This window comes from Fistularia commersonii, chromosome 20 (genome assembly GCF_037954325.1).
Source record: "Fistularia commersonii isolate RoL2024-O1a breed Wild chromosome 20, RoL_Fcom_v1.0, whole genome shotgun sequence".
Classification (NCBI taxonomy): Eukaryota; Metazoa; Chordata; class Actinopteri; order Syngnathiformes; family Fistulariidae; genus Fistularia; species Fistularia commersonii.
In genome coordinates, this window is record NC_141303.1 from 9513434 (window position 1) to 9541220 (window position 27787).

The 27787-nt window shown below is 38.7% G+C and overlaps 1 protein-coding gene across 2 annotated transcripts in view; it reads right to left on the minus strand.

Annotated features, from left to right (window-relative positions):
- otofa (otoferlin a) overlaps positions 1-25182 on the minus strand; it is a 74320-nt gene extending 49138 nt beyond the window's left edge. For both annotated transcript variants that reach the window (XM_086167520.1, XM_086167518.1), the window contains exons 1-4: positions 24856-25182; positions 20189-20247; positions 7499-7587; positions 665-764 (exon numbers count right to left, since the gene is read on the minus strand). In XM_086167520.1, coding sequence (XP_086023646.1) covers positions 665-764; positions 7499-7587; positions 20189-20247; positions 24856-24937 — 330 coding nt within the window. In that variant the 5' untranslated portion in view covers positions 24938-25182. The remainder of the gene's footprint in view (positions 1-664; positions 765-7498; positions 7588-20188; positions 20248-24855) is intronic.
- Between the last annotated feature and the right edge of the window lie 2605 nt (positions 25183-27787).

The window sequence follows — 27787 nt, forward strand, 5'->3', positions numbered from 1 at the left end:
GCTGAATTGAAAGAATTATATATTTTTTCATTTTCTTAAAAATCAATGAATTTCACAGACTAAGGAGATCAATTTCATATTTTTCTATTCTATTCTATTCTATTCTATTCTATTCTATTCTATTCTATTCTTTGTCCTGATACAACCTGTAAGTTAGGAAAGTAATATTTGGATTACATGTTCCTCAGCTTCTTCTATATGAAAACACTGATGGGCTCTTCTTCTCATTGATGTCAATTCTGTTGTTAAAACCTGCTCACAGCAGCTGTTACACTAACTTTAACTGATTCACTTCATAGGACTGCACACCATTACCCTTTCCAGCGGACACTTACTAACACATCAATGAAGTTTTCTTTCTTTTATTCCTTAAAGATATATTTTTTCACTCTCTTCTTTAACATTAGTTTTAGCATCAGCAAGTGCCTTTGGGCACATCTTTGCCACCTTAGTTGATAAAATCTCTACTACTTTCAACTGAAAAAAACAGCTGCTTAGTGCTCAAAAGGATGATAACCAACCAAAACACTGAGGCTTCCATGACAAAGTGACACTACAGTCAGATGAACGTTATCACTGATCACACTGCATAAAAAATAATAGCTTTACACCATTAAGCAAGATGTTGACATGAACATAGTGTTGCTATAGAAACTGCTCTTACCTTAATTGATGTGTTGTTCTCATCAGTGAGTGTTTCTGTCAGCTCTAGGTATCCTTCCTCGGCCACTTTCTGAAGTACCATGCAGAAAGACCCCACCAGTCTACAGAAAGACATAAACAGAACTCAATAAATTATGTGTTCGTATCCATTGTTGATCCTGAATATCCCGTTAGCTCTCCCTTAGAAATTCAATGATTATCACATAATATCAGAGAAAATTGGCCAAAGCTACATTTATACTCACAAAAAGCATAATTTCTCTACCCACCCCTGTCACTGTGTGGGATAGTGACACTGTGTAAGTGATAAGTCATGGGCAAACAGCTGTGCTTAGGGTGGTGATGGATATGTGCTGTGACAGACACTGAGAAAGTGGCATGCTGCCAGTGTTATCAGCCCATGACAGCATGTCACATTTCAAAGAAACTGAGAAGAGTAACAGCTCAGCAAGACAAACTGGCACTGTCACTCACTTACAGTACACCTGCCTCCAGTGTTCTGCGAAGGATATAAGCCATCACCCATCTTTCCCTATTCTTGCTTTTTGCAATGAAGTAAATTGATTCAAACTATACTAGAATAAACTGTGCCAGAGTGTGACTGCTGTGTCAAAGTCCTCATCTTAAGATTTATTCTATCTCAATTACAGGTAGTTAGTCAATCTCTGTCTCTTTGTCTCCTTTTCAGTTGAATTCAAGGGCCTTAAAGGAAATGGGAAATACGTGAAGGTTGAATAACAGTTTCACACAAAATTAAAACGATATCAAAATCTTCATAGACATATACAGAAATGTAAGAGGCAGTGTGAAAACAGAAAACCATATATTCGTACAATTCTAAAACCTCTCAGTCTCACAAACACACAGACACACAAACACAAGCAATGTACTGCACTAGTCACAGTCACATATTCTACCTGGTTAATTTTGAGATCATATGAAATAATGTTTACCTTTTAATACTGTTTATCTGCCTGGATTAAAAATATTGGGATGTGAAGGCTTATTGCTCATCCCAGTGAAAATCCCCACTGTGGATTGTTTTCGGCAGATTTTTATTACTGCTATTTCGAATTTATGGATGAAACACTTCAGTCTGAAATTTGAAGCCAATGCAGAAATCTTGTTAAGCTGCATTCTTATAAATGGCTTGTGAAAGATTTGTGGTATAAGGACTTTGTCTATATGTGACTCATGTGTGTGAGATTTTTCTTTAGTTCTCTTATTACCTCAGTAAATTATTTTCTATCTTATTTGCTGTGTTGTACTATTGATTAATGAAGGATTTTGCTTTAGAATCAAACAGTTCTACTTCGAATGCGATAGATGACATGGCAGGACAAATTTGGAAGGGTTGGTAAATTGTGAATGAGAGGTTGCAATTAGTGACACAGATCTGATTTATTGTTTATTGTATGATTCAGATAGACAAACATTTATATCAAATAATGCCATAAGACAGCGTATGTACGGAATGCCTCACACAGCACCAAGCAGTAGTTCGAAGCATTCAGAACAATCCCCTAAGAGAATGAATTCAATGTTACTCTTTCATTTTCTTCTATTTTGGGGTTGCTACTCAGATTGGCCAAAAATAAAAAGAACATCTTTTGTGTTTTTATGGAAAAGCTGAAGTGGGTCAGCACCTGTTTTTGATTTGAAAGTGACATAATTGCCATATTGATATGATTCGCATTTTAATAATCCAATTAATTTAAAAATAAAAATAAGAGGAAAAAAACAACTAATGAAAAAAAAATGAAGGAAACAAGAATGGAACAGTAAATGCATAAAAGATTATTAGTTATGAAGTTAATATTAGTAGTGCTTAGGATTCAGGAACTGTTGTTACAAAACAACGGTGGGCAGAAATCTAGTATACTCCCCAGATCAACTACACAATTAGCGCTTCTGAATAATTTAAAGGGTTCCCCCAAAACAGTGTGTGTGTTTGGTCGACAAGCTACTAAAACACAAAGAAAAGACAGTTTAACCACTGCCATCTGCCATATGTACAATCATACTTACTTTCTTTATCCACTCATGTCCGATTGCACACTTACACATTTTCTTCAATTACACATTGGTGCATTCATAACATGAAAGATAATACATTTTAATAAGGAGAACATTCACCGCAAACATGGTTATAATTGCTCTGAAGGCCACAGGGTCTGCAGGGAAAGATAATATCATAACACAAAGGCATGCAATCAATAGTTTTACCACTTAGCATTCACACACACACACACACACACACACACACACACACACAAACACAAACACACACACACACACACACACACACTGACTGAGGAACTCTTGAAGGAAACGGGAAGCTGGATAATGAGAATTGACAGAAGAGAATGAAAGAGACTACATTACACACATAATGCATAACATGCAAGTAGATCTTTCACTCTGGTCTAGAAACCTCTAGAAAGTCATGGCTGATTCAAACATAACATAGGCAAAATCAAAACAGTGGTTTCAAGATCCTGTCAGTTGAGAGGTGCACTTCTTCATCTCCTAGTCTGAAAAATAACTTTCCTCTCTCATGCTGCAGTTTCATGAAGTTCTCCTCTCAATTGATTTATAAATTATGTCTTTAGTGATTAATAAGGATACATTTTTCATCAGAGCTTTAAGCATGATAAATTTAAACTTTCAGAAATACATATTAAGCTTCATTCTTCACCTGAAGCACTGAGGGATGTTTGAAAACTTTAGTTAATTAAAAAAAAGGGATGTATCTAAATGCATTTGTTCTACTTAAAGATTAATAGTTCCTCCAATTAATAGAATTAATAATAAAAGACATCTGCAGAAATGTCAATTATATCAAACATGGCTCATTATGAAACTGACACAGCATAATCACCTTTCCTCACCGGACACTAGTGATCAATATTTCCAAAGCTAGTTAGAAAAGCAAATGTTCCGCCATTTCCTTTCAGCAGTTGTAACATGTGTAAAAGTTCTTAATAACTGAACCGAGCAGAGCCCATCATGTTCATGGTTACATTTTAGCATTTCAAAGGGTGGGGGCATTCATTATTGATTCAACTTCTGCATAAAATAATTTTATCTGCTCTGTGTTTCAGCGCTATTTTCAGTTTCAGTTAGTTTGATTTTTCTTTGTGGGCCTCAGTCTTCCTGGGTGAAGAGTGGTGTTGCAATAGCAAAGGACACCCTTGAACTGTTTTTGATCAGAGATGTAACTTTGTTAGGGAACAGTGGAAATTTTGTCCCTTGACAGAGATAGCAAAATCTTCTGCAAAGCATTCCCCGCCCATTGGTGAACACCAGTTGACAAAAGGTTTGACCCAGCAAACATGTCGCTCAAACTGAATAAATGGAACACATAACTTTTGATTAATGAGTACACAATCAATACTTCACTTCCTCCTTGTTTTGTTGTTTCTCATGGTGTATAATAGGCAACATGCACAGGAGTTGATTCTTCCTTGAGTTATGTTATACGGATGTATTGTCTGGGCGTAACTCAGTCATGTTACTGAAGGAAAAAAAAACATCTCTGACTGACCTCAAACAACATGTAGGGGAGGGATGAAGGGACAGGTTATTTATGAACAGCAATGAAAGTCGTATCAAATTTCAAAGAAAATTGTCTAAAGATGCAATGTACCGATAAGTGGACTTCATGAAAGGTTTAAAAGGTCCGACATTATATTGATTTGACTCATTTCTGCAGGAATTAAACCTTGTAGAAATGTCTGCCAGTGGTGGAATTTCCTCTGGAGCTCTATTATCACCTATGGCAATGACACGTTTATTCCTTTCCAACATTTGATAATAAAATGAGCCTAAGGGTTACTAACTATCGGTGAACAGTATGGCTGTCAAATCATACGTCATCACCTCATCCATCTCTCATCATTCATTTATGACAAATTCTTGGCAGCACTTTGTGTTAATACTGACACAAAGAGAAGATTAATAGATGTTCATCCTCAATCAAAACTTCATCATCATCCATTTCATCATAGTAATAATAGTTACTATGGAGATGAAGCAATGCTACAGTACAATTCATACATTCGGCAAAAATATTAAAAAGCAAACATATAAATTTTCAGTCTAGTTCCAAGGACCCTCTAAAATCTACCCACCCATCCCACTCCCACTTCTGTGAGTCACTGACCTCGAGATTATATCCTTGAATATACCACAATGCCCTTTTCTCGGATGCAATAACTAAGATATTGCTTACGTCACAGTTTGTGGAATTTAAAAGCTCATCTCTCACCCACAGGGGAAAACAGGTCATAAAATAGAGTGGATGCATCACTCCAGACATGGACCGTCATGTATCCTGCATTTGCCTGTGTTGTGACAGTGTGATTGCATAATGAAAAGGGTGAAAAATGTTGGCCCCTGACAGTGTTAATGATATTGATTATGGCTATTATAATAATGCAGATAAGTACCCCTAAAATGATACAAGTTATAGACAGAAGTGAGTCTTTTTGTATGTGTTTCAGAAAATGAATATTTTACTTAAAACTTCAGAATATATATGTATATTCAACAAGGAGAACGATGCAATTTATAAATTGTACTTGCTCCGTGTTTAACAGAGTATATACTGTAACAGAGATGCAAGTTTTTGGTTTCTTCCATATTGAAGCTCTATCCCAGAGTCCAGCATCCGTCACAACACTGAGTGCAGGATCAGCAGCAGAGGATGAATAGAAGGATGAATGGATGGACCTCTTCTGCAAATAATGATTTAAATATGATAAAAGCTTCCCTCTGCGCTTCAAAAATAATAATAGACTACACTCACCATACTGTCATTTTTAAACCAGGCCTTTTGCAGTAATTGTGAATTTTTATGTGATGCACCTACATATTGACCAATAAATTTAACTGTGCAATTTTGTCAGTTTGCGCAACACGACAATCTGTGGTTTTGGCCCTCCAATATCTGTTATACCCACTATCTGTGATGAAAGTGATTTTCTCCAATTCTTTTTGTCCTCTCCAAATTAGCACCAGAAAATTGTTAGGACAATGAAGAGCAGCCTATAGAGTAACCAACACCTATTTTAACAGCTGCTACCTGTTTTTATCTCTGCTTCAGTTAAGTGGATGTGAAGTGTGCCACTAAATTGGATGCATACACGCACCACAAAACAAAAAAAAAAAAAAGACACCTGCATCCACATGCAGTCAAGCGCAAAGTGATCCAATAGCTGTGTGGGTGATACATGTGCAGCAGACTTCAATGCATTAAGTAGCCAGTTAAACAAGCAGCTGTAGCACTGTTATTTAATTTATTATGGACGTAGGAAACAGACAGACTTCCTGGCTCAACCAGCCCACATCTCTTTTTTCAAATGTCAACACATCAGCCTACTTTGGTGATAAACGAGCTGAGGGTGAAGGAAAAGGCCTGAAGCAGTTCAAAAAACTTGTTATTTTTTACTTTGCATTAGGGGAGTAATGTCAAATATGTCTTCCCAAGACTGATTTAAGATCGTCAATGACATGAATTCAGTCACTTAGTCGGTATCAAATAAATTTAGATCAAACAAACATCCAAAGTATGAGGCTCTGCCATGAGATCCTTGCACTGCATTGCCATTCAGAGCAGCGGCTATCACAGAAAGAGTGAAAAATACAGCATTACAAATGATCTCATCTGGTTTCGTTACCTCTCCATCACACTTGGTGTGAAAACTCCTCTGGAGCTGGATCATGATTGAGAGAACAAAAACGTAATGAGTTAAGACTAAGATAAAAATCAGTAGTGAACACATACACTTTATGGGATTTCAAGGCTTTCTCAACCACATCTTTGGAGGAAATGAACTGATTTGAATTTGAGACTGACATTCGACCTCGCTTTTTACAGGAACCTTGGTTTGATGCATCACCAACTTAAACTTTGGTTTGTACATTTCACACGTATAATTATTCTGAGAGTATGAAGAATGAAATGTGCTCAAATAAAAAAAAACATACTCATAGTCTCCCTCCAAGACAACAATTTATGCTGTGACTGTCTGAGAAGGGGGAACAGTGAGACTGAGGGCATTTTTGCAATTATAGTTTGTTAGCCGTGTAATTTCATTTTGTTTGGTTAGATATAGCCCATGCACAAGGGCATTTCAAGGGCAAACTGTCAAAAAACTGTTGTTCTGTTTACCGGTCATAAATGTGGGATTTGTGGGAAGAGAAAAAATCATCTTTTTTCTTAACTAATGGATAACATTACCCCAAATAAACAAGTGGAATCTGTCAAGTACATATAAAGCCCAAACATCCAAAAAAAATGGACCGTTTGAAAACACCTCAAAGAACTGTCAGTTGGATCAGGAGGAGAAGGGAGTGCATATTGAACGAAATCCACACCACATCACCCAGCTGCTTAGAAGCTGCTTCAGTGAAACCTGTTTTAACGCTTCCTGCATCTTAGTCAACTCAAGGAAATTTTATACTGTAATCAAATAGTATCAAAGTTTGCAGAGGTTATCTTAAGACCACCCTCTTAATGAGACCCTAGTCCTTTTAGACAGCACCCAAATATGTTCATATATACATGTGCTGCAGGAAACAGGAAATGAATCAGAGTTCAATTTATCTGGAACTAAACAAGGCAGGTGAGAAAAGAGCATGAATCCCAGAAGCCTGTTAGCAGCCTGCTATACAACAGAATAAAACCCAAATTAGAAAAAGGTCTAAGATCACAAAAAAAATATCATATGTCATTATAAACTTGTCAAGTGTGGTGACAGGAAAGGCACTAAAACAACAGTGAAAGTTTACTGGGTGTGATTTAGAGCTTGAGAAGAGTATTTTTCCTTACCTGTTGGAGAAGACTTTGCTGTAATTGTAAACCTGGATCTCCAACATCTCGTTTCCATCCAGTCTGCTGGCAATTGGCCATCGAAATGTCTGAAGGGATCAGAAAATGAAGCGTTTAATGAGGCTGCCTTCAACAGTGGATTATATACATACATTTTTTTTCTGTCAGTGCTTGTTTCCATTAATCCATTGAGAAATGATCCCTATAATTTATTTGGCACTCAGCTGAATAGGCTGAGGTCAAGCTTCAATTCAGTCTGCAGATCTGTCTCAATATCCACCAGTTTCATAAATACCAAGCTCATTACAACCAGTAATGGAGTGGATTCGGTTTCCAGACTGAACACAAGGCAACGAGGAATGGGAATGCCCAATATCACTGATGCTATTAGCACAAATATCATTGTACATCAATGTTTCCTAGATATGAAAGAAGTCTTTGTTGCACCTCAGATATTGTGAACTTGGAAGGCAGTCATCTTTGTAGTAACTCTCAGTGTAAGGTTGAGCTGTATGTTAGTGTTTAACCAAGTGCAACCAGAGTAATGTTTTGTCAGTAGCAGTTGATAACACACACTGAAAAGACCGGCGACAATTTACCATTGTTCATTTGGATTTTCAAAACAGGCTACCGGTAATTTCAAACTGTGATAAGATTCTAAAATATGCATATGATGTCCAAATAAAGCCTGAAAGCTTTATTATTTCAAGAATTATAGACCAACAAACAAATTGGTCATAACAAAAAAGCTGAAAATCAGTTGTAATTACATTTACATCAATTTACAGTACTTTGTTGTGATTGAATGTTTTTTTTCTTGTCTGGCTGATATGTGCTGGTGTCATTCCATCACACATCTGTTCATTAAAAGATTAAAAGTGTGTATGTGTGTGTGTGTGTGTGTGTGTGTGTGTGTGTGTGTGTGTAAAAGAAAACATTCCTTCACAGTGTTTTATTACCTCTACATTTCAGTTTTAAAACGCACATAAACTATTGCTAAACATTTATCTGGGAGGTAAAACATGAAAACTCTCAGCCTGGAAAATACTTTGGAGTTGTGTTGAAAAGGGAATAGGAGCAATGGCCCCCAACATCTCAACCCAAGCTGTTTTTTGGTATTGGACTTATGTGCTCGTCACGGATTGTCCATAACAAACACCATGTTCAGGTATAGAGGTGTCCATATGTGCACTTGGCACCAACACACCTTAGGCCACATTTCTTTGATCGACCTGGTGTTTGTATTGTCGGACTTGTGGGGGAGGGTTGGAGCTGTCAACTGATCTCCAACTGGCGGTGAGCTGACATTGATGGTGGGAAAGGATGCTGGTCAGACCTGGCAGACCCAGATGTAACATGGGGGGTCTGCTGGGTCTGCTGGGAACATCTAGCAGAGTCCTCTGTCAGAAGGAGTTTCACCTCCCACGAACTACAACCACATCCCGAGGGAGGCGGGGGACAATGAGTCCGAGTTGGCCATGTTTCCTGAATCCATTGTCAAGGTGGGAGACTGGAGTTACAGCCGTAAGGTGGTCGGTGCCTGTCGGGGCAGCAACCCTTGAAACGCTGGTGGACTCCAGTGGTGATGGATGCCTTGAAACTGAAGGAGTCCTATCGGGCCTATCTGGCCTGTGGGGTTTCGGAGACAGGTGACAGGTACCAGCAGGCCAAGCGGCATGTGGCTATATACCCTTGGCAGGGTTCTCAAAGGGGCATGGGAGTTTGGCCAATGAGTCTATATGTGATTTGTGGACCTGGAGAAGGCATTCGACTGTGTCCTGGGCAATCCTGTGGGGGGTCCTCAGGGAGTATAGGGTATCAAAACCCGTCATGTGAGCTGTATGATAGGTGTCGGAGCTTGGTCGGCATTGCCGGTTGTAAGTCCAACCTGTTTCCGGTGAGAGTTAGACTCCGCCAGGGCTGCCAGATTCTGTTCATAACTTTTATGGATAGAATTTCTTGGCGCAGCCAGGGCGTTAAAGGGATCCAGTTTAGTGGCCGCAAGACAGTCTCTGCTTTTTGCTGATTTGGTTCTGTTGGTTTCCTCAGGCTGCCAGGCAAGAGGTCTCAAGGAAGACCAAAGAGAAGATTTATGGATGTAGTGTGAGGATATGAACGTAGTTGGTGGGAGAGAGGAGGATACAGAGAACAGGGTTAGATGGAGAGAGTTGATTCGCTGTGGCGACCCCTGAAGGGAAAAGCCGAAAGGAGAAGAAGAAAGAGGTTGCTTGTGTTAACTTTGGATTTCTGCGAGTGTTAGCTTTCACTTGGCACGGTACAGTAAGTATGGTAATAATGCCACATTGTTCTGCTTTTGGGTGTAATTTCAAGTCCAAGGGAAACAAAGGGACTGATGCTAGTCTATGGGGCTTTCCGGGGGACAAGAAAAGAAGAAAGAAGTGAAAAATTGCTTGTGGACGTACACAATCCAAAGGATCCGTGGCCATGTTCTCGCCACTTCTCTCCAGATGCATTTGATGCATTTATCTGATATAAGCTGCTGAAAGAGCTCACGGGTCCTGCTAGTTTTAAAAGGACACTAAATTCAAATGCTGTGCCTACCGTTTTCTTTCACAAGCATACAAAAGGTCCTCTGGAAACGACCGAACCTCGATCGAAGAATGCCACAGGCAAGAGATGCTGGATATTCTCCTGCGAGGATGTCAACAACACGCCGCTGCAGAAGAAGCATCTGATGATGAAAGACTGGGCACCACCAGGATCATGGCTGACAACAATTCACACAGTCAGTCGACACTGTGGTCCGTAAGTCAACAGTGAACAGCCGATGACAAAAAGTGGAGCCACAGACAACAGACCCGCTCACTCTCTGTTAGCATAGCAATTCAGTTGCCGCACGCACACCAGAGACATTTGCCATCTCTTGCCTCTTTCTATCAGTGTTCGTCTTCATTTTCTGTCTACAGTGTCCCCCCCACTCTGTTGCTCTCGGGCTCAAATGGGAAAGGTTGCACTGATTACATGTTTTTGCACCATATCGTAAAATGGATGGGAGCAATCTCATGTCAATCTCGTGACAACAGTACCCAGACAGCGCTGCGACGTAAACAATAATGGCAGATTTCGGATAAAATGATTTTTTTACAATTTTATACAAACTAAGATACACTATGTGGCCATAAGTATTCGCTCACCTGCCTTGACTCACATATTAACTTAAATAACATCTTATTCTTAATCCTTAGGGCCCAATATAACATTGGTCTACCCTCTGCAGCCATAATAGCTTCAACTTTTCTGAGAAGGCTGTCCACAAGGTTCAGGAGTGCGTTGATGGGAATTTTTGACCATTCTTCCAGAAGCCCATTTGTGAGGTCACACACGAGAAGTGGGACGAGAAGGCCTGCTTTCAGTCTGCACTCTAATTCATCCCAAAGGTGTTCTATCGGGTTGAGGTCAGGACTCTGCGGAGGCCAGTCAAGTTCATCCGCACCAGACTCTGTCATCCATGTCTTTATGGACCTTGCTTTGTGCATTGTGCACAGGAAGGGGCCAGCTCCAAACTGTTCCAACAAAGTTGTGAGTATGGAATTGTCTAAAATGTCTTGGTATGCTGAAGCTTTAAGAGTTCCTTTAACTGGAAGTAAGGGGCCAAGCCCAGCTCCCGAAAAGCAGCCCCATACCCTAATCCCCCCCACTTGGCACAATGCAGTCAGACAAGTACTGTTTTCCTGGCAACCGCCAAACCCAAACTCAAATTGCCAGATGGATCGCCATCAGATTGCCAGATGGAGAAGCGCGATTAATTGCTCCAGAGAACGTGTCTTCAGTGCTCCAGAGTCCAGTGGCGGCGTGCTTTTCTACTGCATCCAACTGTTTGCATTACACTTGGTGACGTGTGGCTTGGATGCAGCTGCTTGGCCATAGAAATCCATTCTATGAAGGTCTCTGCGCACTGTTCTTGAGCTAATCTGAAGGCCACATAGGCGGTCAGTAGCGATTGACTGCAGAAAGTTGGCAACCTCTTCCCACTATGTGCCTCAGCATCCGCTGACCCTGCGCCATCAGTTAACATGGCCTATCACTTTGTGGCTGAGTTGCTGTCATTCCCAAACTCTTCTATGTTCTTATAATACAGCTGACAGTTGACTGTGGAATATCTAGGAGCAGGAAATTTCCCAAATGGATTTGTTGCACAGGTGGCATCCTATCACAGTTCCACGCTGGAATTCACTGAGCTCCTGAGAGCTACCCATTCTTTCACAAATATTTGTAAAAAACTGCATGCCTAGGTGTTTGATTTTATACACCTGTGGCCATGGAAGTGATTGGAACACCTGATTCCGATTATTTGGATGGGTGAGCGAATGCTTTTGGCCATATAGTGTATGTTGAGAGATTTTATTATCATTTATATGTAGCTGGTACAAATATTGATCAAATAGTACAATAAAGTCTTGGTAACTGGGGGATCCTTTTATATAAGAGATGACAGACATCTTTATTGTTCCAATTACAAAGTTAATAAAGTCTGAAACTTATATACACTATAATGTTTTGCTCTCACATCTTGATTGAATGTAACATAAATAATACTGTAATACTGTATGGAAAGAAATCTATTCTCTCTTATACACCACATTTAATGAGGACAAGGAATAAGGTTAATGGTAGTCCAGGTGATCTGAAACCCATTTAATCTCCCCCCACAGATTTTGGCTTGTCAGTCATGAACACCCTGCAGGATGTCAGACAAACCAATCTATCAGGTCTATCCTATTACTGAATCCTGGGGTTCCCCACCTGCTACAGTAATTTATATGGAAGACCAGCCCTCAAGCATCAGTGAAAATCTGTGCGTGTTTGTGAGCGTGTGCCCGCCCATAGGTGCTCACATTACTTTGCTGCAGTGTGGTAAGACTGTCTACCCAAAGCCCTTGCTGCTTTTGATTGCTCTGCCCAGACTTCAGCCGTGCGTGACCACGGCTGCTTCTTCTTTGAGAGCAAGAACTTTTTGAGTAACCATCTTGCTATGATTGTGACCATGACGGCCAACACTTGTTTTACTCCTGCATCAGATTTGTCAAAAAACACTGCACACAGTTAAACAGCAGCAGGAATGATAACATATGTCACTGCAAACATAAATCATCTGTTCTTTATCCAACAGTGGAGCCATCACATAAATTTCCCCAGACAACCTAAACAACTAATTTTTTCATCTTCCTATGCTCATAATAATGTACAGCGTATATTGGTGCAGGAACACATTTCTTCCTTTCTCTCTCTCTTCTGCTCATAAACATATGCACTAAGCAGTCTTCAGCTTACAGGATGTTAATGGTATTATACTATATGTCTTAGCAGCTGCCTTGTCTTCATTCTTAGCCATAATGTCCAACACTTATCTTTGAAAAGCATATGTGCAGAAATTCGCAATATATTTCTGCTGCCTACTCATTCGGGACAAAAGGCAGAAAGGTTCCTACCTTGCTTTGATTCTGGAAATGGCCTGAAAAATAGAGCACTTCATTTGAGCTTAATTTTTCACACAGCTAAAATGGTTACAAATGAATGGGAATGTTCATATAATAAGTGTTGATCACCTCAGCCACTTTTCTTGAAGGGAAACTTATTTTGACTCACCCTTATCTTGGTCATTACGATCAAATTTTGGGATGTTTGTGGTTCCAGGGATGTCATGTACCTACCAATAATTTACTACATGGGCCACATTACCTCTTGGGATTTGAGATGTAATTGTGAGAGTTAATGTAATTTCAATTGTAAATACAAAATTATTTACAACTGCTAATTTTCTGCACAACATATGACATTTGGACAAGAAAATTATGGAGAATACTGAATGAGAAAAAATTCAAATTTGAAGCGTGGATTATCACAGAGGAAAATGCTAAGATTAATGACGTGGCAGAATTCCATTTCGCTTCCCAACAAAATTGATGTTGTCGGTGTGACAAAAACCCGCGATTGATAAATGAAAGTAAATAAATGGAATGATGCCTGAAAATGATCCCCAACTTAACTCCATGTAGTAATTTATTTATTAATCTATACCTGACTTGCCCTGATCTATATCCAAGCACAGCGCCATGAGAGACTCGAGCATATCCCAGCTGACATTTGGGAAGAGGTTGGGATTATCTGTTCTGCCAATCACAAAGCCACATATAGTTTTCAGTTCATCTACTGCATATTATATATAACCTGGATGTAATGCATGTATATGTATGTAGATAGATAGATATATAGGTGTCTTCTATACCTGGTCTCCAACGTTCTGCACAATATGATCCACAGAGTAAATAGCAGTGAATTTGCTGATTAAAGTGAGTGGAATAGTGTGACTAACAAGAAGTCTCCAGGAGGGATTGGCCAATCAGAAAGCCAAAACAGTCAAATTAAGAGAAACTGTAACTGCCTTGATCTCATAATGTATCTTTGTGGCAAGTAGATTGATGAAAATGCTTGCTGTCTTTTGACATGATTGTTGCCATGGATACACAGGATGAAAACACCTCTCTGATTAATTATGCACGACATGCACTTCCTTATTAACTTTCCAGAGGAGAACTGGAAAAACAAGTTGAATTTAAAGCAAAAAAATGAAACTTTTCTGCTGTGATCAGTTTAACTCTCAAGTATATTGTTTATGTTTTGATTTTTTGCAAACCTCCACACTTAGATTATGCTGGTTTAGAGGTCTTCTAAAGGTTAATACAGTAATTATCTCACCACAACTTTCTTCACCCTTGGCACCATAGACTATCTAGAAAAGTAATGATATATTTTGAGAAAAGGGTACTGTGCAAAAGCTAACCGAGTACAGCTTCAAAAAGCCTATTAAATATTGACTCTTCACTCACCAACACTCATTTGACAGCAGCTATTATTATCCTGTTTCCCTCAGTAAGACCGTGCTTCTCTTTCTGAATCAAGTGTCATTGCCACAGCATACGTGTGTCAATTCTCCCATCCACTTCTAATATCTCTGACCATTTATTCATGACTTTTTCTCCATGTCAGTGTAATTGGCAATCTAGTTTCTCAGGCAATAAAATAGAATAAGCTTTATTATTACTGTAAAGTGCATCCATCCATCCATCTTCTCCCGCTTATCCTGCAGTCAGGGTCGCAGGCGATGATTTCATGGAGTGAGAGGCAGGGTACACTGTGGACTGGTTGCCAGTCAATCGCAGGGCCACATATACAAGCAGACAACCATTCACTCACTAATTCGGGGCAATTGTTTCTAAACTAACCTGCTGCATGGTTTAGGAATGGGGGTGGAAACTGGAGAACCCATGCAGACATGGGGAGAGCATGCAAATTCTTCACAGCAAGGTCCCCTTGTCGGCCGGAGCACTAACCACTGCGGCACTGTGCCGCCACTGGAAAGGGAATTACAATTTAATTAAGGTATTTAGAGCATCTCACACCTGAGAAATCACTGAAGGCATTTACCCAACCAGAATAATTCATTTAAGGTGAAAAAGATCCAAAGATTAGCAGTTGGAACCTGCTTCCCTCCTGTCTTGAAATATGTAGAAATGGGAAAGACAACCTGAAGATTCATACAGTTAAAACAGTAAAATCCGATTTGGTTTCAGACTGGACACTGAAAGTTATTATTAGCGCTCTAGTTTCAGCTGTGAAAACCAGATGGTGAAGAGATAATGAAGAATGGACTTGACAAGTGAGCTGCACCATAAATCTTTGAAGGCACTGTAGTGCTGTGAGACAGATAGCACCCGTCTCAATTTAAACATTTTATGCTGAGGCAGATTTTTCAAACCATATCCTCACAAAGAACTCTACCTTCAGTTCATTTGATGTATTGAGTCATGATTGGTCATAAGAGGATGTGAAAATGTTATTGTATTACAGTTGTTACAGCCAGCTTCCCAAGCACAATCCTGCCATAAGTATGGAAGTGTGAATACAATGAGGATAGCAATTTCCTTGCAAATTCTATAATCATGTTTTTTTCCAGGAAATGTTTCTCAATAAAAATTTGTTGTTATGATCATCACAACATTTTTGAAACCCTTCCTCCTTTTAGATCATTTCAATGCTTGGTGAGGGTATTTGTATATTATGTGTTTTCTCAGTATTGAGAAATCCTCAGAATAACAGTTTTATTACGTGAAAAAAATCTCTATGTTATACAAAAATAAAGTTTGAATTCATTTTAAGATCTCTCCAACATATAATCAATATCTAAAAATACTTATGAAACACAACAGTCAACAGAGTCGACTCTGGTTGTGAATATTATCAATGAGGGAAAGACAAAACATGTAATTTCAGGTCAGTCTTGTGTACTGAGAGTTATTCAGAATTTGCAAAAACATACAATACCTTGATCCCAAACTAGCTTCATCACTGCTGGGATTTTTTTTTTTTTTTAAGAAATGCACCTGGCAGTTAGTATTTGAGAGGCTGTCACATTTCTAACTCAACCTGGTTTCTTCACCATAAAATCCCACTTATTTCATATTATGAAAAAAAGTGACAAAGATAGAACGTGGGATTTTATCTAAAATAATAAGAAAGTATTAACTTATCACTACCCGTATGATGAAAAACTTTCAGAATTGGGTGTTTAAGGTGTTTGCACAATGTAATTAGTAATGGCAACGGTTGACTCAGTTTCACCAGACAGTTAACTTTCAGATATGGACCTTTAAAAAAGCCCTTGTCTGTTCTGCTTTACTTTACTTTTTAATTTCCTCAACCAGATGAGTGAACAATAGAACAAATCATTCTCCTCCTTGTATGTTATCTAATTAGTTTCATAGATTCCTTCCATTGCAATTATATCCTTTGTTAATTCCTCTGCTGTCTGTTTAATGCAGCTGAGTCAACTTGGCTTTGACCTGCACGTACTTTGTCCTGATTTAGACACAAAAATTTGGTTAATTAATAGATAACTGGAGATTTATCAAGATCTCACTTGTCAGCCTTCTAATCCACCTATCTTACTTTCCTAGGATTCTTCTACTTTGTATACCTTCATCAATTTTTTTATTCAAGTATTACAATGAATTGAATTGTGTCCCCCAAGAGACTGAAATAGAGTTTTCTGAGCATGACTACACAAAGATATAAAAGCACGACATTCCCTGCAGAAACAATGCAATAAGCCCCATTTTTAAACTCTGAAAGTACATGCATAAACTTATTTAGAGCCTGTTGGCAATACCATACTCTTTACAGTAAACCACTTTCCTCATCACTGTGGCTGCATTAATGTTGGTCTTTTTTCCTTCAACCCTTTGACTGCATAAGAAAAAAAAACTGCTCACATCATCACTTATTCAGTTCGCTCAGGGATGGAACAGCACCTCCCTGAAGCAGCCTTAGATCTTAAAAAAAGTAGATAACTTCACAAACTATTTTTAGTGCAAGCAAAACCAAAGTAATGGTTTAGGCATGACTGCCATTTTCTCTATTGTGATGAAACCCTAACTTTACTGACTGTCAGTAAAGTAAGAGTTACAATGTGAGTCTTTTGCCCTGTATTACTTTGTATGAGTAATATGTTGTATTTGTTTTTATTTCTGTTTTTAAACCCACTGTGTTCGTGATGCCCTCTTGCAAAAAAGATACACCTTCCAAAATTCCAAAATTGATCACCAAGTATGCGGGGGAAACTCTGTATCCGAATCTGTGCTTTCTTCCACTCTTGCCAATCAGACAAAACATGCCCTTTTATGACCAAAGATCATACTGATTTCACCTTTGTTAACTCACTGCTGCACTGATTTGTAATATCATATTTTGGCTGAACATTTTTCTTACTTGTGCATATGGGACACCTCTAAACTCACACCATGTATCTACAGATGTTGATAAAATGCCAGCAGGGAACGGTGTGTGTACAGCACTTGTTAAACACTGTTAGGACAATGTCCCCATAACCACTAAACACTGAAAAGAAGATGTAGAATTAACAGGATTCTGAATTTTATATATACACAAGATTGAACTAAAAAAGTCAGACAGTGCACTTCATGTGGAGATGCAGACGCTTGATTCAATGCATAATTCTTGTTATAGGCTTAACAAATGAAATGTGGCAATATCTTCAATGCATTCCCTGTCAAATTTACAGTAGCTATACAACAGCAAAAGTCCCCCTCTCACTGTGCCCTGTGGTTGTATCTAGCGCTTGCACCGCTCTCTGTTCCCTGCTCCAGTTATGTCTAACTAGTGAGGGGGAAGCCCTGATGTGCTGTAGCTAAAAGCCGAGTCCCACCAAGGACTGAATAATGAATGCCGATTCCCCATTCAGTCCATCCGCATTCTAGTTGAAAGGCTGCAAGTCCACGCATAAAGCAGCAAGACACATAACACTATGCTAATGACCCTCACCTCCAGGGGCTGGACTGTGCTTACTGAGCCATGCAAATGTTTTGAGGCTAAAGATGATGTCGAATGAGGAGAGTCTGATAAAGATTTTTTACAGTGTTTGTACAAGTATACATGTGCATGTAAAAGATCCTGCTACATGCAATACACCGATGCATGCGCACTCTCACTTGTATAAATATACACACTGGAGGCAAAAGTAATCCCCCAGGATGTCTGGATGCGAAATTGATGCTGAGCGATGCTAATGATCTCCCAAACACCTCGCTGTACAAGACCAGGCTAGTGAGTGAGACTGTCATAAAAGATTGTAGCTCATTACCAGATACTAAGTTACTGTAAAATCAGGGGTTATGTCATTTTTGATATTGCCAACAAATACCCTCCGATCCCTTTCTTTTGTAATATCAGGAATATATAATATCATGATGATGATATATATAATATATATATAATATGTATAATATCTAATTTCGCATAAAATGAATTCCATTGAACAGGTGGCAATACAGATGCTTAGCCAATAAATCTATGATTTTTACTTGAGAATTGCTTCTAGATCTTGTCTGAGGAAATGCTTGTTCTAGCTCTTAGTGAGTGAATGCACAATGTGAACAAACACCGGTATTTTGCCAAACATTCGGAGCCATTTAGCCATTTTCCTGATTAAACAGAAAACAAAAGCCCTGGTTATCATTAAAGGAAGTAGCATTCTGCTTGTGAGACGATCAAAGGATTTTTTTTTTGTTTTGTCAAAGCAAACAGCCCAGAAAAAAATGAAGGAAACCTCCCTCAGGAAGGTTTTGCTTTTTTTTTTCTTATTTCAAGCCCTGACTGGAGCCTCTGTCACTTCCACTTCCATGCAGTGTTGATTTCTTTCAGGCCCTCTCTGTTAAGCCCTCAGTCCTTACTCCCTCTGTTTTCAATTATGACACTTTGCATTGGGACATTTAATGAAAATGGCTTCTCACTGTGACAGGAGCCTGAAGAACTCCTATCGGAAGAAAAAAATCCCACAATTCCACTGCAGAACGGTCACCAGTGGGATTGAAGTGATAGCCTTAGGGAGTCGAAAGACATGCTTGGCTCAGTGCAGAGAAGATTCTCACTACTACATAATTTTTATCAGGGAGGAACTGTGACGGGTTCGTAATCTCGAAACATTTTTTTTTACATGTTCAAAGAAGTTTTTCTTCTAATTGAGGAGCTTTTGTGACTACAACTACCAGTTTGCGGTCTGAAATCAAGCATGATATTTCAACTTCTTACGCTTGGTTTCCAACATCTGAGCAACATTGCCTTCTCTCACCAACCTCCATATGTCTTGGGATTTCAGTTTTCTGTTTATCACAAGAGACTGAAGTATCTCCTTGAGTCTAAACTTGCACTGATCATGAATTTGAAAGTCAATTTGGGAAAATCATGCAAACATGCTGGCTTTGTTGAAGCAAATTAAAATGTTGCAATTACAAAAGCAATAACCGTCGTTCATTAGATCCATTGTTTTTCAGTGGAGAAACCAATTCCTCATGTCAGACGAATGAGTCTACACTAGCATGCAGTGTCAAATTTAATTACAATGGAGCAACGTTTATGCATGGGTGGTGCATCACCTCTCAGACCTTAACAGACCATAACGGATGAGGGCTAATACCCGGGAAGTGACACTTGGCTTGGCTCTTAGAATTTGGAAATGAAAACAAGTATGACGATAGCTGTTGCTTTCTGCGGAAGGGAGCATGGTCACAGCTGGAATTTTGGGTTTTGAGGTTAAAAAAAAATAAAAATCAATTGGAGATCTAATGATAAATACTGTTTCTATTGTTTCTCCCAATTAAAGAAGTAATCTTTTGATTTTACAAGAATAATGTTCAAGTGCCTTCAAATAAAGATGTTAATTCATTCTTTAGTTTACAACAGACTGTAAGCCTTATAAACAATTTGTAAAAGCTCTGGTATTTGTTCCAAAATCTATGTCATAGTTAATTGGAGACATTGTGGGTTCTATTCAGGCTTATCTAATGCCTCTCACTTCCAGGGTATGATTTGAACTCTACGTTCTTAAACAAAGAACACAATTTCCAAGCACAAAGAAAAAATCCTGTTGATCTCTGTCCAAAACTGGGTACTTAAAATACAATCACTAATATTAAAGGTAAAAGTCAAATTCAAAATTGTTTTTGTCACCTCAGGTTACTAAAACAGCCTTTAGTCTTACAAATGAAAATATCAATATCTTCAATAATGCAGGGGAGGTTGCAGCTTCTATTAAGTTAAGAGATAAGCCATTGTGAAGACAGAATTGTTTATGACAGAGGAAATAAAGTTACTAACCTCATTAAAGTGGGCCACCTCCTCACAGTTCACTGCTACACGGCTGTAGAATGACAAACCTGAAAGGTAAGGAACAATTATGACATTACATATATGTTGAATGGCTCGGTAATTGCATTGTAATTGATATAATCTCTGTTGGATTGAAACACAGGATGAACCATTTATAAAACACACTTATGGCATTTTATTTTATCTGCTTGTGCTCTTGGCGTGGCCCTGAAATTTGGCTTCAGGTAGGTTATTATTACTATCATATGATGTTAATACACAAAAGCCTTGCAAATAATCCTCACTTCTGGAGAATAATGTTCACTATTGTTTAATCCATTTTCCAGAGCATCCTTAAATTATTAAGCAGTCAAGAAGTTATATTTTGTGCTTCTTTCATTATTGCAAATGTGCCATCCACCTTTTCTTGTCAGTGTATATATGTATGTTTCTTGTCAACATACTTACTAACTTCAAATAGAAGTGTGTGAGTCAGTGAGCGAGTGAGCAGGTGCGCAAATGAGTGAGGGCAGTATTTGTGGACACATATTAGGAGCAAATTCCTGCAATAAAACAGCTTCTAAATCTTTTTATGTTTTACAGTTTTCATTTTTTTCAATTTTCCTTCTGATCTCCTATCAGCTCTTCTTAGACTCCTGCTGCTCCTGTTAGCTGATGTTTAATTTATTCACTTACAGAAATTCATCAACAATTCATTTTAAAGGTTTTAATTCTGCTTGTTTGCATTAGTGTCTTCAGTGCCTGGAAGAAAGCTAATTAATGGTTTAAGTACCTGTAAAATACATAAATGGAGCCAACTGTGGACCCGCAGGAGACGGAAATGCTATTGTTTGAATTATACTAAATCATTCACTCTGCATTAGAACTGAGATGGACTCCCAGAAAGGTAAGTAGATTATTCCTGAAACAAAGCAGATAATTTCCAAAATTATAGAGGATACAATGCACAACATTTCTGCATTTCCTTATATATATATATACAATGATTTGCCAGGGCAGTGTGAACTGAAGCAGGGGGAGAGTGTAGAAAATTGGTCAGCTGTAACCTGAGTCACTTGGGCTGGAGCTGGAGCTCACCTGGAAGCTTTGTGATGCTCATGAATGGTGTCCAACCTCGTTTCATTTGCTTTTGTTGTACTTGGTCTGCTGTCTGTGTCAGAGGTTTTGTGTGGGTGTTGATGTATGTTCAGGCACATGCAGACAGCCGATGTGCACTAACACACGTGTATATATAAGCTCACATGCACTCGTGCGCAAACAATGACATACAAAATGAAGAACAGACTCCAAATCCAACAGATAATGAGTTTGAGCTTGGACAAATATTGAATCTTGTGCCTTTGTAATCTATGATGATAATGATATATATCTATAATTTATAATGCAATTATAATCACACAAAATAAAATATATTGTACTTCTCATCAGCACAATTCTTTGAACATCCTCATGTTGCCTCGCTCCTCACTCTCAAATACCTTACAAATCAAAACACTTAGAAACTTTTTGTAACCAATGCCCTTCATATTTCATAAAGGCAGACAATATTCCTCCTACATTAGTCAAAACAGAGGCTTTGCTCTCATACCAGTATTTTCCTCTCACTAAGTTGTGGGTTTAGGAAAGTAGATCATGTGAAGCTTATGTAAGGTGCTCCACACCAAACTAATACAACATCCAGCTAATCAGGTTGGCCTTCGTGAGATTTCATGTGTAAAAGAATAGAGTGAGCAGAGGCATTGAAAGGATTTTCAATGGACAGCAGTGAAAAATAAAGTCCATGTTTATGCTTTGAGCAGGAAGACATTATGAAACTGAGGAAAATGGTACAGTGTGAAAGACTCAGCCTAGCATGACTTGAACATGATCAGCTTTGCCTGACATTAGGTTTAGCTATACGCGCACACACACACACACACACACACACACACAAAAACATCACCCAAACATAACTAAATAAAACAGCACATCATTCTCTACAACGTGATTTATTGAACTTGTCACTAAAAAGACATTTCATTGGACCCATTTTTTTGGGAGTGAGACTATCCCACTATATTAAAGACCTAATTTTAAACACAGTTGCTAGTCATGAGTGAACAGGCAGCAGCAATATAGTTGATAAGTAATGAATTGAATTCCTTTTGAACAATTCACACACAAATGTATAATGTGAACATTTAAAACATAATAAACACACACTTGAACAAATGTTTGACTATGTGAAACTCAAAAAGCAGCCATGAGGAGCATGATGCTAATCTGACAGGCTCTCTGTGAGTATTTAATTCAGTCATTATCATATTCTTGTGTTATGTTTATTATCTTGGATATTGTACAGTCGCTGAGCTCATGCTTTCAGAAGTTAACTAGTGCTGCTTCTCCAAGCCTGGAGCTATAGATAAGAAAAGGGATTTATCAATTAAGTGTGGATCCCTGGCTTTGCTTTATTTAACCAGATTGTCGAAAGATGAATTATATTAACAACAACCAACCAGGGAACTTAATGGCTTTCTTTTTTTTTTTCTTTCCTCAAATGCACAGACATGTTTTTACACAGAACATCTATGACTGTATGACTGTATGAAAGTGAAATCAATGCATTGATTTATGGCTTTTATTTCCTGGAAATAATGTACATTTTTGATTCTACATTTTATGTAATTTTGCCATTTTATATTGCCTCCCTTCTTAAACATTACATAAGAGAGAACAACACCCATACCCAAAGTCTATGTATGGCTTCCCCCTCAGGGTAAGTTCTGAAGGGGTGGTGGTGGTGAAGGTTTCCTGTTGGCCTACAAAATTGTCAGAAAGGAAGTTGTTTTAACTAAAAGCATGCAGGAAGCTGCAGCAACTGACGTGTGTTTAAAAAACTCACGCCAGTGACCAATGTGAATATATGCAGTATCATATCATCATATCATATCATTGCATATATAATTATATTATTTCATATTATATATAATAAAACTATATATATATATATATGTGTGTGTGTGTGTGTGTGTGTGTATATATATATATATATATATATATATATATATATATATATATATATATATATATATTATAGGCCTATATCTATGGTGGGATTATGAGATTATGATCTCACTTTGTAGTATTAAGTTGCTACACTTTTCATCAGTTTTGCCTTACTGGTGTCTAAGGTTTGTCTTTTTTCTTTTTACTTCTTTTTATCCATGAATTATTTTTATTTATTTATGAATTCTCTATAGCTATGTTTTGTTCCTGTAACCAACACATTATTGGACTGTATCAGTCATGGTATCAATATTGCACTCAATGTTTTACATGCACTGCCAACACCATTCATATTTATAATAATGTCTACACTACCTATTTATTTTCAATATAAAGCACTGTTGACATCATGGTAAGAATTTCACTGTACAGGGAAACACATTTCCACACTGTACATATGACAATAAACACTTTGAATCTCTTGAATTATTGAATAAGCAGTATATATTTTATAAGCAGTCATAAAGATGGTGGTTCATGAAAGTGGTCTGTGTCTCGAACAGCCAAAAACTTTCAGTGGACGGATGATCTCAGGGAGAGATATACACACCAACATCACACACACCTCGCCTGATGCGCAAACACGCACTTTGAGGTGCAAGTGAAGAAACTGCTGAACTGACCGTGGGGGTAATGGTTGACACGATGCGCTTCAAGTGATACTAAAACCCAGGGGAACTCCTCGGAGCTCAAAAAACACAATATCACTCTTACACTCACACACAAACACACACACACACGGGAATGAGGAGGGGTTGGTGGGTGTGGTGAAAGAGAGAGAGTGAGAGAGGGAGAGAGAGAGGGAGTCCTGCGATATTAACTGTAAATCTAATCGCAGCATCCGAGAGCGGTTGTGACCGAGCACCTAATCGCTGTCCAGGGTGCTGAAACCAGCGCACTCCCCCCCCAGATCGTCCCTCCCACGGCGCCTCGGCGACTGCGGTTTCCTCTGAGAGACGGTGGAGGTCAGGTCAGAAAGCGTAAAGGAGTAGGAGTGTGTAAGGGAGGCGGCAGTTATGGGTCCAACCGACGGGGACGATAAAAACATATTGATTTTGTGTCTTTTCCTGTGTCAGGAGGACAGAGACCCTGGAGTGATCGCAGTTAAAACCTATAAAGGATGTACATCATCGCGAGACACACACACACACACACACACACACACACACACACACACACACACACACACACACACACACACACACACACACACACACACACACACACACACACACACACACACACACACACACTCCAGGTAGCAATTCCTACCTTGCTTTTGTGACTTTGTGAATGAAACTAAACGCATAATAACAACGTTGGCTCACTCCCCCATTATAAAAGACCAACTTTCATTCAAAAGCAGAAGCAGAGGTGTGGCAAAAAGCCTTGTACCAGCACATTCGACGGATAGAATTTAACAAAGCTCTGTTTCCCTCCTTGGATTAGAATAAAAGACAAGAAAATAAAATTAGATGAATGGAAACATAATGAGAAAGATGCGCCTCAATCCAATTGAGGAACTTTTACGCGGTACCGATTGATCCCCGTTCAGCCCACATTCCTCGTTCGATTTTCCACGACAAAATCAGCAATATAACACCTCTTACCTCTGAATGTAACTTTAGAGATCCTATCGCCTTTCCCGCGGAGGCTGGCGACGGTCTTCAGGTGGACCTTTAGGGACATCATCTGTCCGGTCTGTTCGGGGAGAGTAAATCTTACTCCGCGCACATACAAGTTGAGCTTTTGTTGCAAATCTGAACGTCGGTGAGCCTCTCCCTGTGCGTGGATTCAGTGGACCCCACAGCCAGTGTCCATCGGCGCAGCATGTAGGACAAATCGTAATCCAACTAGAGGAAGAGAGGATTTCATTCCGCCCCGGGTGATACTTAGTGCTCCACGCTGCGTGGCTGTGGGATGGATCGCGCATACCCAGGTCTGCCACTCGTTTTGTTTTTTTTTTGTTGTTTTTTTTTTTTACCCTGCCTGTCGTGCAGGAAGGGCGGGGGAGGAGGGGGGGGGGGGGGCTGCGACTCCTGATTCTCCTACTGTAACATCCCAGTCCAGCATTGGGGTAACTTAACACCTCTCCTTTTCCGATTTCCTAAATTTGCCAGAGATGCTCTATCTTGTTCCGTCTTCTCTGGAGATTGTTTGGTCTCAATCGGAACAACGTCCTCATATTACTGCACACTCAACTACTTAAATTCCAAAACGAATCAATAAAATAAAATAAAATAAAACAAAATAAAATCCAATAAATTAAATTAAATTAAATTAACCAGTCCCCATACTTATATTTATCACTTTCTTGCGCCCCATATTTTGGTATCAAAATGTGGCTACATTTGTTGGTGTTTTTAACTTCATTTACATGACTTTGAGGGGTAGGTTTCTACAGGGAAGATTTTAAATGGTTGCTAGGATACTCATTTTTACAATTTTTCCTTTGTGTATCATTTGGTGGCTAAGGGTCAGCCTGGATGAGCATCGCCAGCTGGTCTTGTAGTATAATGATCTCTCCCTGCTTCAGGAAGGAGGACAGTTAGAGATCATACCATGTCATTGTACCAATGTACTCATGAGTAATGGTGTTTAAATGATACGAACAAAGTATCCCATGAAAATGTTAATTTCAAAACTTTGCCTGCTGAAATAAACCTGGTATTTAGTTCTTACGGTGATACTTTTGGGGATAACTTGTACATTACATGGGATTACAAGTAACATGTTCACATTGTCGCACCTATGAATCAGACAATCGAAAATGTCTTATTGCCTTCAACGGGTGAATATTCAGTATTCCCAATATCTAGAAATATCCAGATGGCGAAATTGGAAGAAAAAAATACACTTTGAAGTGACGTTGGACTCTTGGGATACTTGGAAAAAGGATTTGTTGACAAAGTAATGGTGATACATCAGTGCTTCACCGATTGGTGAAGAAAATATCTGTTCATTGGGTTACACAGTTATGATCTATCTCCCACTCAGGTTCCCACCTACTCCCATGCATCCTTTTTCATCAGTAGTCAACAAGTGACAATTAAAGACGTTGAAAGGTCCTGCTGTATCCAGCCCGGATCCGGCTGTCAGACTTGCTGGAGCACTTTATTTCATGTGCTGGAAAAACTCTTCATTTGATACTTTTTAATTATCATTTATCTGGAAGCCATTGCAGCTCCATGACAACTCGTATGTTATATAGGCAATGTTACTTTGTTGATACTCACTGACACATACAGAGATCACTGAGTTTGATTCAATGACAATTTTCTTCTTTTTTTTTCAAATCAATCCCTTCTTCGTCATTATACTCCAATTAAAGATGTCATTGGTATTACCAGTAATTCAGCTCAACTTATTGAAACTTTATCTAGGAATCATCAAATTACAGCACAAGTCATGTTCTAAACTATTTGCAATGTTAAGTTGAAACCTTATTACAATTTCCATTACAAGCAAAAATCATAATGCCAATGATAATTTTCACAAACATAAGCATTTGTCCACTGTAGGGCTACAAATAGAAAGTTAAAAATATAACAAAAACTTCATAAATGTATGCATTGATTGAGCAATTAAAGACCTTCTACCTGAGAGAAACCTCCAGCAGAACAGGACTTTCAGTGGGTGAGCCATCAGCCTCATCTAGCCAGAGCAGCTGGTCAGGAGAGTGTGGGGTTAAAAAATGACTGTAAAGCTGACAATAACCCAGAGGATGGGATCAGCTGTTCAGAACTATGTAGCTCTGCAGAATAAATGTCAATCAATCAATGAGTCAAGTCTAACATCACGCAAGTGCCTGTGCTGAAGGCACAAGAAAGGAAAAAGAAAGGAAAAATTTGATGTTTTTCTTCTGATCAACATCATTGTCTCAGTAAATATTTAGACACAATGTAACACACTGTGTTTTAATATTATGTTTTAGCCAGATATGCAACATTGGAACAAGGAGGTAAATATTCCAGCCACTAGAGGGCACCTATCACGTTTGCAATTCTATATCTCACAGGCTTCGAGTCACATGTTAAAAAATTAAAGAATGATACAGATATCAATGGTAATCAAAAGTCAAATTAAAATACAGTTAAATCCATATCATTAAGGGTATTGCCAATGAAACAAGTCAAAGGCTGACTCTCAAAATCCCTAAAAGGGCCTTCGAAATCATACATTGATAATATATTGTTTATGGCCTGTAGGAATAAAAACAAACAAACAAATAAAACATTTGGTAAGTTTGGTAAATATGATTCAGAGAAAGAAAAAAAAATGTCACTGGAAAAGTCATGGCTATGTCTGGTTCCTGGAACATTTATTTATGACTATATTCATATTCATGTCTATATCCATATCTGAATAGATAACACACACACAGACACACCCCTCTCTTGGTTGTCCATCATGTCCAATAATGACAATACTGCCTCTGCTATTTGTGAGTGTTACTCCGGCTGAGTCCAATCCTCAATCCACACTGTCTGCCAGTTAGAACAGGTGAATCCACTGGCCGAGGGTATAGATATGGTGCCGACT